The sequence below is a fragment of the Carassius carassius genome, chromosome 27, assembly GCF_963082965.1.
Source record: "Carassius carassius chromosome 27, fCarCar2.1, whole genome shotgun sequence".
Taxonomy (NCBI): Eukaryota; Metazoa; Chordata; class Actinopteri; order Cypriniformes; family Cyprinidae; genus Carassius; species Carassius carassius.
The window spans coordinates 17,027,992-17,042,025 of NC_081781.1; the positions used below are offsets into that span (position 1 = coordinate 17,027,992).

Here is a 14,034-nt window from a genome sequence, read left to right on the forward strand (position 1 = left end):
TAAAATATCATTAAAATTTAAATTTTAAAAAACAATTTATTGAAGGCAACGCTTCATTTTCAGCAGCCGTTACTCCGGTCTTCAATGTATATAACAAATATAACATTATAAATCTCTTTACTGTCACTTCTGATCAGTTTAAATGGTCCTTGCTGAATAAAAGTTTATTTTAACAAAAAAGTGTGTATATACAATATACCAATGATACAATGAACTGAACTGAATATTGTGTTACTGAAAGATTTGATTTAGGGTTGAGTTACACTGAAATCTAAAGCACAGCAGACTGATGACTTTGTTCAGAGACTAAAGCATTTTGTTAATTCATATTCATTTGTATACAGATACTGCCAAATGTATCATGTAACGGAGCAAAATTGGAGAATGCTTCAGAAGGCAATCTACAAGACGACAACATGAAACCAGCAATAAACTCTAACCAAAATTAATTTCCTGGGAAAACAAAACCACTTCAACACTACATCAAAGTAATGGTGCATTATGGTGATGTATATTAAAAGCTAAACAAACACAAACAGCCAGACAGTTATAAAGACTTTAAAACGTAGTGTGGCGTAATTATTCAGCCAGAACAATAAAGCAGATTATGGGGTCTCTCAAAGTTTTCCAGAGGATCTGTGAAGAAGACTACAGCAATAAATAAATAAATAAATACTCACACAATCTGATAAGCATTTTATAATGTAGCCTAGTAATATAAGTTGGTTCTCTTAATAAAAATAAATAAAATAAAAATAGGCTTAATAAATCTAACTGACTTTATAAAAACCTAGCTAATATTGGGAACTCGGTTCGTAGTAGGTACAGGTTAGACATTTTTATGATCACGCAGTTGGTAAGATGCTAGACAAGAGAGTCTGACAAATGCATGCGATCGAATTCCACATTGTTCAGTTCTGTTGTCAATCATGACAAGAGCCGTCAAGAAAAACATCATGTGACCAATGTAAGCAAATACTGGATGCTGTGCATGTGATTGTCCAATAGAATGAATGGACTCAAATAGCGTCCAATCAGAGGAGAGCTCGGGCTTGATATAAAAACCCCACAAAGCTGCTTATTCTGGACACCATTATCAGTCTTTGTGTGGGTTCTGGTGGATTTTAGGAAGGATTAATAACGCTTTCCCAAAGAAAATCAGTATAAGGTATGGATTTTGTTTGAGATCACTAAATCAAGCCTTTATTGGTATTATATTATTCAGAAAATATGACGTGATAACGCTGCCAGATAAATTTACAAAAACATGATACATTTGTGAGTTGTATTAATCATTCAAGTATAATGAGTAACGCATCGATATTAAAAGAGAAATCGCGTATTTAAGCTCTGTTGGCAATTTTGCAATGCGCTGTTTATGTTTTCCTAAACTCTTTAAACGTGTTGAGAGCATAGTAATGTCAATTTAAACGCTTTAAATGGTATGCTGGCCATAAGAATGCGGATACATGCATGACAAGGTGCTTTTGTCCCAAACATCAGCAACGACCTTGCAGTCAGCCTCCTTCTCTGCAAGGTCTTTGGAGACGTTGCGCATTACGCATACTTCAAATAATAAATGATTCCCATACAAGACCTTCGTAATGCATAGGAGGCATTACATAACGTGCCATATCTGCATGCATTTGAATGCACTTTGTAATGATGCGTCACTTATCGGTCGCGCGCTCTACATTCCATCATATTTTCTGCGCTGCATGACATAACACGTCACCGGGCACATTTGTCGTCATCCCACGACCGTTTGATGCTGTAACTGTTCAAGCGCATTTAAACGAATTCCTCCATTTCAGAAAATGCGCTTTAATGCTGTTACGTCACTGTTAATTAAGCTGAGGGACTGACGTTGTGCTTGTGCTCGAATCGGATTTGAATTCGACTTTAACGCGTCCTTGTTTCCAAATATCTGTACCAGGTAGACGCAACCATGCCTTTCGGTAACACTCACAATCAGCTGAAGATGAACTACACCGCGGAGCAGGAGTATCCCGACCTCAGCCAGCACAACAACCACATGGCGAAGGTGCTGACGCTCGAGATGTACGCAAACCTTCGGGACAAACAGACCCCCAGCGGATTTACCGTGGATGACGTCATTCAAACCGGGGTGGACAACCCAGGTAAACGACCCGTCTTCAAAATGCCAGATTAGCATCGTATCAACCGGCGTTTGGGTGCAGGGTGACCAAATGTCGAAGGATTTGACTTGCACGTTTTGCTGCTTTTAATCCATTGGTGTTAACGTGTCCAAAAATGTGGTAACTCATCCTGCACTAATGTATTTGACCAATCATGTTTTTTAGAATGAGAATTTCCCTCCCCTAATAGCACCTGCAGCCAACTAGCTATATATATATATATATATATATGTATGTGTGTTTTTTTTTAAATCTCCAAGCTATCACAAATCTACCACGAATAACGAACAAATGCAATTTTCAGACAAAATCATAATTCCTGACTGTTCTGTAATGAAGTCGTTTGCTAATAATAGGCATAATTCAGTGGGTCTCTAAATAATTTGCTAATAATAATTTTTTTTTTTTAATTGCAATATTCATTGTCATGTGATAAGTGCATAGCTTAATGTGTCCAGAGTCCAGGGTCCACACTGAGTCCACACTCATTTGTGTGTGACGATCTGTTTGTGTGTGAAAGTTTCCAAAAATGGTCACCATGCTGATCTTTTGTTCCAGGTCATCCTTTCATCATGACGGTGGGCTGTGTTGCTGGAGATGAGGAGACGTATGAAGTGTTCAAAGATCTCCTGGACCCCATCATTGAGGACCGCCACGGGGGATACAAACCCACAGACAAACACAAGACTGATCTGAACCCAGACAACCTCCAGGTACATTGCGACTGTCTGGTGCATCTAATTGGTTTTAATGTTTTAAAATGGTCGCCTGTTAATTTGGTGCTTTTTAATAGGGTGGAGATGACCTTGACCCCAACTACGTCCTGAGCTCCAGAGTGCGAACTGGCAGGAGCATCCGTGGCTTCTGCCTCCCTCCTCACTGCAGCCGTGGGGAGAGACGGGCCATCGAGGGTCTGTCCGTTGAGGGTGAGCTCGTCTAGGCATCTGTTTTCACAGGATGCACAGGATTCATAATTGGTGTTTCAAGAGCAGTGGGCGGAAACGAGTGATTGAAGCATCCACTCTGTATGATGCAGTTGTATTGTGATTTTTCACAGCTTTGGGAGCCCTTGATGGCGATCTTAAAGGAAAGTACTATGCCCTCAAGGACATGACAGAGGAGGAGCAGCAGCAGCTGATTGATGACCACTTCCTGTTTGATAAGCCTGTGTCCCCACTGCTGCTGGCCTCTGGGATGGCCCGTGACTGGCCCGATGCCAGAGGGATCTGGTGAGTAAGACCGGCCTTTTGGGTCCATTACTCTTCTCGTCATTTTTAAAAGGATTGTTTTCCTTCCTTACTAAATGGATACATTTAGGTGCTATCATCTTATAATATTTATTACAGTATATAAATGAAGTATTATTTACTAATGTTTTTAATGGGTAATTCCAGCTTGATATGAAAAGTTATGTTGGCTTTTTTTATGCATTTAGGTTATATCTTTTAATAATATAAAGTTATAAATTTCTCTTTTACCTATTAAGATTATCTGTTTTTGTAGTAATTTTTATAATGCATTAGAATTTTAATTTAATGTTTGAGTGAGATGTCTAAGAAAACATCCATGTTGGTGCTAATATTATGGTTAATATTTTATTATAAAATGTGTATTAGAAAATGGATGCGTTTGAGTGCCATCTTAATATAATATAACATTTAAAGAATTGATTTATTGGAGTACAAAGATTATTTGGTTTTTCCTTTTTATTACGAACAACAATTTAATGAGTGACTTCAACAGGACATGAACATTTTGGTGCTTAAAAAATAAAACTAGATCTGATTGTACAGATTCAACATTGGAAGTGTATCAAAAGTTCAAAGTTGTCTTAAGACAAGAACGCATTTGTTTAGGGACAACTCTGAACAGTTTTGATCCACTTCAAATGTTTGTTTTTAAATGACTAAAATGATTTTTCATAATGCTGTACAGGCACAATGATAACAAGACATTCCTGGTCTGGGTGAATGAGGAAGACCACCTTCGTGTTATTTCCATGCAGAAAGGTGGCAACATGAAGGAAGTCTTTAATCGCTTCTGCACAGGCCTCACGAAGGTTGGGTGTTTAATCAATCCGAGCTCTTCGTCATTGCCAGCATCTCCAGTGTTGGCACATTGTTAAATCCTAACTGGTTTGTCCTGCAGATCGAGGAGCTGTTCAAAGAGAAGGGCCACGAGTTCATGTGGAATGAGCACTTGGGCTACGTCCTAACCTGCCCCTCCAACCTGGGCACAGGGTTGCGTGGCGGCGTTCATGTCAAACTTCCTAACCTCAGCAAGCATGAGAAGTTTGGTGAGGTCCTCAAGCGACTGAGGCTCCAAAAGCGGGGAACAGGTACATGTTCACCTGCGGTTCTGTTACCTGTACAGCATGTAATCTCCAGTACTAAACTTGTTCTCGTCTCCAGGTGGAGTTGACACTGCTGCAGTAGGCGGTGTCTTTGACATCTCCAACGCAGACCGTCTGGGCTTCTCTGAGGTTGAGCTGGTTCAGATGGTAGTGGATGGAGTTAAGCTGCTTGTAGAGATGGAGAAACGCTTGGAGGCAGGCCAGTCGATTGATGACCTTATCCCTGAGCAGAAGTGAACACTTCGTGACTCCTACCTTAACTCCTTCCCTGCCTCCACCAGTCCTCCCTTTTCCTCCAGTACCAATAATCTTAACTACGTCAAGGAACATGCACTCCACCCAAACGGTAGTGGCACTAAAGTTAGACGAGTCTTCCATCAGTGTGAAGGATTTTGTATCTCAAACGTCCTGCAATGTTGAAGATGGAGCTTAACACCAGAAATAAAGTCTCTTTGGCCCATGGAGTTTGTGTGCATGTGTCATTGCTAAAAGATCAACTAAATTTTATTTTTTGCTGTAGTTTAATCCATCACCTCATTTACTTTGATTCTGCTTGTGTCCAGTTGCCAGAAACAAAGGCACTGATGTTTAGGTGGTGTTCTAGCCTTTTTTGGAGGCTAAGTTTGTATTTACAGACTTGTTAAATGTGGTTTTTAACTTGGTGTGTTTATAACCTGTAGGATAATCCCTGCACTTTAAGGTTATTTCATAGGTGGACTAAGGTCATTATTTGCTTTAGAGAAACCATAATCTCAGAAACCGAGACTGTGGCTCTCTTTTGCATTTTATAAAGTATTCTAGGCTTTTTTTTTTTTTTTACATTTTGAATTATTTCTTCGCTTTTATAAATGGCGTAGGCTTGAAGAAAAATACCACCCTTTTAAGAAGTTGCTGTCAAAACTGTCTTGTACTGCCATCTAGTGTCCATGAGAGATGCATCCAAAATAGCCATGCAGGTACGCATCTTTATATTGCTTGTTTGGTGGTTTTTCATTCTGGCTTTGAGTTGAAACAATGAATGCAGCGTACCATACAAACATTAAAGTAGTCTTCCTGACACGTTTAGTCAACGCTGGAAGAAAGCAGTGTAATTTTTGTTTCTGAGACGTTTGAACCACGAAGGTAAACTCTTCGATATATTTTTTTTAATTGTGTATATACTATTTTGGGTTGTTGGGTAACACCAACATTGAATAAAGGCTCAATCTCTATGAAATTAGCCTTAACCAGTAAAAAAAAAAAAAAACTTCTGGGATTGGCCAGACTATGACAACGCAGGGAAAAGTAACGCGCACCATGTGACCTAAATACAACTTCAGCCACCAATTTATATTTTAGCTGAATGATAAAAAAAAATATTTAGCTATTTAATTTAAAATACACAAAGTTAATTGCCAGATTATTAGTTCGAACCTATTGCGGCTAATTAAAAAACATCCGGGCCAAATAATTTCGAACTTTCTATGCATTTCCTTCATTGCACATTAGCTCAGATTCTTCCTGATTGGATAGATGATTAAAATGAATTATGTTTTAAGAACGTAACATGCCAAAATCAAATTAATCATCTTCTAATCTTGGGGTTTTGTCATTCAAGTAAATTAATCTTAGCTCTAAATGCATCTCGATTTGTATTCTCTATTAGGGATTTTCAGTATTTGACTCGTGACCCATCATGATAACAACCTACAGCAGGTGTGCCCAATCCTGTTCCTGGAGATCTACCTTCCTACAAAGTTCAGCTTCAAGCTAATTAACATATTCAGGAGCACTTGATAATTGCAGAAGGAGAAGCATTGAAACGGAACTCTTCAGTTGGTAGAGCTACAGCATGATGTTATTACGCAGTATGAGAGCTGGGGTGCGTTTCCCCTAAGCATCGGTTCCACTGAACTCTGAAGTAATGATGGTATGGTACTAGTGTCCATAGTTGCATTTGAATACAGGGCTTGAATTTATTGTGCACCAAATACTGCTTTGCTTTTAGCTAAAAAAAACTTTTATCTGATTATCTTACCTCAATATATACTTTCCATCAACTGTCAATTGCTTCTTGCAACCAGATACGACTACAACGTTGGCTGTTTTAGGCCACTGAAAAGCATAAAACTGGATTCTAAAATCGATTTCCAAAGCAAAAGCAGAGAGGGAGAGACTGAGCAATGAGCACAACACAAAGTGACACAATTTCCTGCTAAGACTCATGTATTTTTATTGTGTTGTCATGTATAGAACATAAGGTGCGAGTCACTGTGTTTCACAGAAGCCCACACGGACAGTTTAGTCAAACAGCATTGAGTCAAGCAGGTCTCCTCTCCTGTCCTCATCAGTATTTACAAGGTTAAACTACACAATAAAGCTATTCAATGCCTTAACGGCAGAATATAAAAATCATTTCACATGACTAGAAACTAGAGTGGAGTGGAATGGGCTGGTATAATATAAAGAAACATTTAAAAACAAAACAAGTTTAAAATAAATGTAAATGCAGAGAAAATTTTCAGCTTAATTCATCAGAGCTGTGACACTAGCCAAAGCGTCTATAGCCAACAAACTGAAAACACGAATAGTGTAAGACACTGTAAGCTAAATACTTACTGTTTTTATGATGGTTCTGATTGTTCATCTCAATCTTTCTAACAATTTACACACTCTTATACTGTGAAAAACTCTTCTCAGCACTTCACACTTATGTACGATGCTCACTGCAGTTGGAAAAAACAACAACACTCATACATAAATCCCACACACAACACAAACACTAACTTATATGCACCTTTATGAATCATATATATGCCCATCAGTTTATGGGATTCCTCAGTCATAGATCAGAATAATCGCAAACTATTTATATTTTATTCTCTGCTCTCATATACTTCCAGTTTATACACTCGTTTTTGTAAATGAGCTATAAAAATCACATACAAGCTTACATGACCTCAGCTCTCATTCATCCAGTTCAATTCCAAGTATACAGAATCTCTCTCTGACAAAGAGCACTGCCTAACCTGGTCTTCTCATCAAAGCATCATGGGTAAGGAACTACAAATAAAGAAAAGCTCTTGTCAAAGTGATTAATGCTTGATCCCCAAGGTGTGATGTACAGCTATAATACATATTACATGGATACAAGAGAGTATGTGAGGAGTGGAGTAGGAGATACGGAGGCCTGGAGGCTGAGCTGATGGGGGCAGACCGAGAAACCTGAGGCTGCTTGTTTGGCCTGGTGTTCACTGGAGAGTGTGTTTGAGTAGTGCGGTTAAAAGTGCCTCCTGGTTCAGGGTTTAGCAGCTTCACCCCTTCTGTGGTCCAAGTGGCACACAGAGGTGAAAGACGGAGGTTCAATACCTCGAGACATCAGTCCGGTCGGTCACCCACGAGACAGTTACGCCAGAGACCTCTGACATGGTTTTATTCTGGGGTAAAGCTACAGAGAATCAAATAATAAAAATCATTAAAAATATATATATATCCAAGAAGGATTCATTAAATTTATCAAAAGTGTAAAATACTTATATTGTTACAATAGATTTCGATTTCAGATAAATGCTGTTCTTTTCATCAAAAAACCTTTATGGTTTCCACTAAAATATTTAGCAGCACAAATGATAAAAAGAAGAAATGTTTCTTGAGCAGCAAATCATGTTATAAGAATCATTTCTGAAGGATCATGTGACAGTGAAAATAGAGTAATGGCTGCTGAACATTGAGGTTTGCATCACAGGAATACTCTAAAGCTATATCCCGTGTGTGCACCTACCCCTAATACGTTCCGTGGCACATAGCCCTCTTTGTCATTGAGTTTACTCCACCACCAATCAGTCTCGGTATCGTCCTTCCTGCGTAGGACAGTAATGGCATCACCCTCCTGAAAGGAAAGCTCATCTGCGCTCTGAGCCTCATACTCCCACAGCGCGTACACAACTCCCTTATTCATCACTCCCAGCTTCTCCTGCACACCTGTAAACACAGAGAAAAAGGACTTAAGGCAAGGAAATATACAGAAAGTTCAAAAGAACAGGATTTATTTGAAATAGAAATATTTTGTAAAATTGTCTCTAATGTCACTTATTATAAATTTAATATGTCCTCGTTGAATAGAAGTATGTATTTCTTATATATACTGACTCAAAACATTTGAATGGTAGTGAATGTGATATGTTAATGGGATATCTGGAGAATTCTTACATTAATTATGCCTAAAAGCTGGACAATGGGCAAGTAGTGATGAAAAAAGAGGCTTTTTACTTTTTTGAATCAGGCGATTTCAATTTCTAAGCGCTCTAAACTCTGTACTCTGAGGACATCTGCTGGTTAAAGCAGTGTAAATACAATGAGAACTTTCAATGACATTTATTCAAAATAGATCTATAAAATCAGTAAATATCAAAGTGAAGTTTATTTGTGTTTGTAAAAAAGCATTTTAGTTCTTTTTTGGTTTGACATTGTCATCTTATACAGAGATTTTCATAAACAGAGTTAAGTCTCTCAAACTTTTGTAGAGTAACCTGCATTTATATTTGATCCTAAAAACTGCCTCCATTTTCGCATTAGATTCAACATTGATCTCAATATGAGCCCCATAGATCAAAAGGCACTCTTACCATAGAGAAACTGTGAGCACTGTATGTAACCCTCCTCCATCTCCTCACATTTGTCTGCTGCCGTCTCCACATCACTGATAGTGGTGGCAAAGATGGCAGAACCAGACTCCACCAGCAGCTTACACAGGTGCACGCTGTTACAAGAGGCGGCACAGTGCAAGGGCGTCCTAGACACACAAACACACGTCACTGGGTGTGTACTCAACACCTGTTAGTCTGAACAGACTGATCAAGCTCTTTCACACTGACAGACCCATCAAAGTTTTCTCACCAGCCATCACTGTCAGCTGCATTCACATTAACACCAAAGTCCAGCAGGAACTTGACGATATGGTGGTGCCCGGCACACACTGCATTATGGAGGGGAGTAATGCCCTCATCATTAGGGGTGCTGGGATTGTCAACCTTTAAAATGAGAGGAATTCAATAAGAATTTGTAAATTAAAAATGGGCAAAATGAAGCAGCGTGTAAAGTGTATTCAACATGGCATACCTCATAGATAATCCTTTGTACAAGGTCAAACTCGCCCTCCAGTGAGGCATCCAGCAGCAGAGCGAGTGGGTTGAACTTCACTCTAAGGCCGTGACCCGTCCGCTCCGAGTCGGGTTTCTTTAGGTTCGTGCGTTTGCCCTGTTCAGGACATGGACCATTAGGCTTTGTTCACACAGCACAAAATCTGATTTGCTTTTCAAATCTGCTCTTTAGGACTGATCATCCTCCACACTGTTGCAAGCAATATGATCTCAATGGTTTGTTCAGACACTGTTGTAGATATCTTGTGCATCTAACGTGTATCAGCTACTAATGATGTACACACATTAACAAGGCCTTATTGTAAAACTTAATGTGGCTTTCTGATACAGCAAATGAGAGCAATTGTCATTGTAAGAGGAGATGGAAACTAGAAAGGGAAATGTGAACATAAGTGATATTTCATGTATTTATACTGCTGTACGTTGTAGCACACACCATGTTCCAAAGTGTGGGTTGATTTCTTTCATGTTTTTGAAAGGGTTATGATAACAAAGGATGCATTTATTTGATCAAAAACAGAAATGTGAATTATTACTATAAATTACTTTTTTCTTTTTCTTTTTCAATCTCTTTTAAAATGTAATCAGAAATCATTCTAATATGCTGATTTGCTGCTCAAGAATTGTTTCTTATTATAGATTTGCTGCTTAATATTTAGTTAACCATGATACATTTTTTTCAGTTTTTTTTTGATAGAACATTTAAAAGAACAACATTTATTAAAAATAGAAATCTTTTGTAACATTATAAATGTATTTAGAGCCAATATTCCTCAGCTTAATGTATCCTAGCTGAATAAAAGTATTATTTTCTATTACTGACCCCAAACTTTCGAACAGTAATGTAGTATGTCTGTAACATTTGCGTTGTTACCCGAATTATGAGAAACCTACTAGATGTGACAAAAACAGGCAAAATTAACAAAAAAATCTTAATTTGATCAGATACTTTCTCATTTGTAATTTGAAATGGGTTAGTAAATATTTAACATTTTAATATTTTAATATTATTTTTACACACAAAAAAGCAATTAAAAATAATTGATGATGTAATTGAAGATTTGAGAGATAAGAAAAAGGTGACATTCTGATTTCAATTTTAAGTCACCAAATTTAAATAAATAAATAAATAAATAAATATATATATATGAAATCTTTATATTGAATTGTTAAATACTATCTTAAAAACAATATATTATTATGCAATAATAATGATTATTATATTTGCCAAAAGGCTTAAACTGCAGTGCAGAAAATGAGATGTAAATGGGTTTAGAACTAAAGATGATTCATAGACAAGATTGATTTTGTTTGAGGCTGTGTATCAGTGAACTGACCGTGGGCTGGGATGAGGGACAGGTGTCTGCTTCTTCAGGTGTGCCAGCCTCAGCTACAGGACTCGGCAAAATTGCTAATGTTTCTGCAGGATTATTGTTATTGTCTTCTGACGGTTCTGGTGCAGGAGGGGTCAGCGTCTCAGCCGCTTGCTCTGGGGGCTCATTATCGTTGGCATCAGCTTGCGGGACAACATCCTCAGCAACAGCGCCCTCGGAGGGTACGATGGGTGTTTCTGAAGGTTGATTCCCATTGTCTGCATCAAAGAGCATTTCACCTGTGGCCACGGAGGGCTGGTAGAATGGAGGCACTCCTCCACTTCCACTCACACCATCCATTCCTCCTTCTATCCCTCCAGCCAGGGTGTTGAACCGCTGATAGAGAAGTTTCTGGATGTTTGGCCCATTGGGACCCTCTGGTTCCGTAATCGAGCTGCGTTTCTTAAGCGGTCGTGGAGCATTGGCCAGTTTTTTGCGCAAGGCCTCCAGCTCAGCATCGCTCTGGTAGCGCATAGGGGAGTGCACCATAGGTGTGAGTTTAGTGGGGCTGAGAGGTCGTGGGATGTGGTCCACATTGGGTGGGGGTGGCTCAGGAATACCCATCATTTGACCATCAAGTTCCAGCTCAACATCCAACATGTCTCCTCCTGGACCCTGCAGGGCAGGAAAGGCCCCAGAGCCTCCAAAAAGTAAGGGAGATGGGGGCGTAGAGCTGGGAGGCAGGACTGGCTTACCATATACTGGAGAAAAAAAGAAGAACAAAATAGTTACAAATAAAACACACTTAAGAAATAAACCACTTCATTCACATATTATACTATACTCTATTGTATCTGTCTGTGCGGTTTTTCAATTATTTTTGCTACAAGGGCATTGTTGACCGCTGCAATGTTTCTAGCTGTTTTTTCTATATTTCTTGCTGTGTGTGGTGCATTTTTAAAGACGTTGTGTCAAGTTAAAATGCGCTGTGAGACACCAGCATTCTGCTCCATTCTGTCGCACTGCATCTAGCCTTTTTTTAAAAAAACACAAGATGGGTCCAAAATGAACATTGTCTATGTAAAAACATAGACTCTTTATTTTATTGTATTACTGCATGAATAATACTTTCTTAGAATCCCAAGAGCGACCTTTTACTCTAAGCATATTACAACCCGAATTCCGGAAAAGTTGGGATGTTTTTTAAATTTTAATAAAATGAAAACTAAAGGAATTTCAAATCACATGAGCCAATATTTTATTCACAATAGAACATAGATAACGTAGCAAATGTTTAAACTGAGAAATTTTACACTTTTATCCACTTAGCTCATTTAAAATTTAATGCCTGCTACAGGTCTCAAAAAAGTTGGCACGGGGGCAACAAATGGCTAAAAAAGCAAGCAGTTTTGAAAAGATTCAGCTGGGAGAACATCTAGTGATTAATTAAGTTAATTGATATCAGGTCTGTAACATGATTAGCTATAAAAGCTTTGTCTTAGAGAAGCAGAGTCTCTCAGAAGTAAAGATGGGCAGAGGCTCTCCAATCTGTGAAAGACTGCGTAAAAAAATTGTGGAAAACTTTAAAAACAATGTTCCTCAACGTCAAATTGCAAAGGCTTTGCAAATCTCATCATCTACAGTGCATAACATCATCAAAAGATTCAGAGAAACTGGAGAAATCTCTGTGCGTAACGGACAAGGCCGGAGACCTTTATTGGATGCCCGTGGTCTTCGGGCTCTCAGACGACACTGCATCACTCATCGGCATGATTGTGTCAATGACATTACTAAATGGGCCCAGGAATACTTTCAGAAACCACTGTCGGTAAACACAATCCGCCGTGCCATCAGCAGATGCCAACTAAAGCTCTATCATGCAAAAAGGAAGCCATATGTGAACATGGTCCAGAAGCGCCGTCGTGTCCTGTGGGCCAAGGCTCATTTAAAATGGACTATTTCAAAGTGGAATAGTGTTTTATGGTCAGACGAGTCCAAATTTGACATTCTTGTTGGAAATCACGGACGCCGTGTCCTCCGGGCTAAAGAGGAGGGAGACCTTCCAGCATGTTATCAGCGTTCAGTTCAAAAGCCAGCATCTCTGATGGTATGGGGGTGCATAAGTGCATACGGTATGGGCAGCTTGCATGTTTTGGAAGGCTCTGTGAATGCTGAAAGGTATATAAAGGTTTTAGAGCAACATATGCTTCCCTCCAAACAACGTCTATTTCAGGGAAGGCCTTGTTTATTTCAGCAGGACAATGCAAAACCACATACTGCAGCTATAACAACAGCATGGCTTCGTCGTAGAAGAGTCCGGGTGCTAACCTGGCCTGCCTGCAGTCCAGATCTTTCACCTATAGAGAACATTTGGTGCATCATTAAACGAAAAATACGTCAAAGACGACCGCAAACTCTTCAGCAGCTGGAAATCTATATAAGTTAAGAATGGGACCAAATTCCAACAGCAAAACTCCAGCAACTCATAGCCTCAATGCCCAGACGTCTTCAAACTGTTTTGAAAAGAAAAGGAGATGCTACACCATGGTAAACATGCCCCGTCCCAACTATTTTGAGACCTGTAGCAGAAATCAAAATTGAAATGAGCTCATTTTGTGCATAAAATTGTAAACTTTCTCAGTTTAAACATTTGCTATGTTATCTATGTTATATTGTGAATAAAATATTGGCTCATGTGATTTGAAAGTCTTTTAGTTTTCATTTTATTAAAATTTAAAAAATGTCCCAACTTTTCCGGAATTCGGGTTGTACTTTATAGGTGCATCCAGAACCCTTTCTCTACTATAGTTTTCATGCGTTTATTTTAGTTTTTATAACTTTATAACTGCCTTAATTTGTTATCTGCAGAGCTGTACATTAATTTACAATTAAAGTAAAATTACAAAATATATTTATATAATATTTATAATGTAAATTATATCATTAATTTAAATATTTCAAAGAATACACATTTTTATTCATATTTGGCAATATTTTAGATAAGGGAACACACATTCACTAATAACTATTAAATATCAATTAAGTTTACCCTCATTAAACTCCTAATTTAC

At 38.5% G+C, this 14,034-nt stretch overlaps 2 protein-coding genes across 3 annotated transcripts in view; one reads left to right on the top strand and one right to left on the bottom strand.

The window, feature by feature from the left end:
* The first annotated feature begins 1,020 nt into the window (after positions 1–1,020).
* On the top strand, positions 1,021–4,976 carry ckbb (creatine kinase, brain b). Its single transcript, XM_059512985.1, has 8 exons — positions 1,021–1,168; positions 1,937–2,141; positions 2,718–2,872; positions 2,953–3,085; positions 3,217–3,388; positions 4,095–4,218; positions 4,308–4,497; positions 4,571–4,976. The coding sequence occupies exons 2-8, from the start codon at positions 1,949–1,951 to the stop codon at positions 4,747–4,749; spliced, it is 1,146 nt and encodes a 381-aa protein (XP_059368968.1). The 5' UTR covers positions 1,021–1,168; positions 1,937–1,948; the 3' UTR covers positions 4,750–4,976.
* Positions 4,977–7,117: 2,141 nt separating this feature from the next.
* ppp1r13bb (protein phosphatase 1, regulatory subunit 13Bb) overlaps positions 7,118–14,034 on the bottom strand; it is a 57,625-nt gene continuing 50,708 nt past the window's right edge. For both annotated transcript variants that reach the window (XM_059512984.1, XM_059512983.1), the window contains 6 exons: positions 10,988–11,724; positions 9,610–9,747; positions 9,388–9,521; positions 9,117–9,283; positions 8,273–8,472; positions 7,118–7,939 (listed from right to left, as the gene is read on the bottom strand). In XM_059512984.1, coding sequence (XP_059368967.1) covers positions 7,898–7,939; positions 8,273–8,472; positions 9,117–9,283; positions 9,388–9,521; positions 9,610–9,747; positions 10,988–11,724 — 1,418 coding nt within the window. In that variant the 3' untranslated portion in view covers positions 7,118–7,897. The remainder of the gene's footprint in view (positions 7,940–8,272; positions 8,473–9,116; positions 9,284–9,387; positions 9,522–9,609; positions 9,748–10,987; positions 11,725–14,034) is intronic.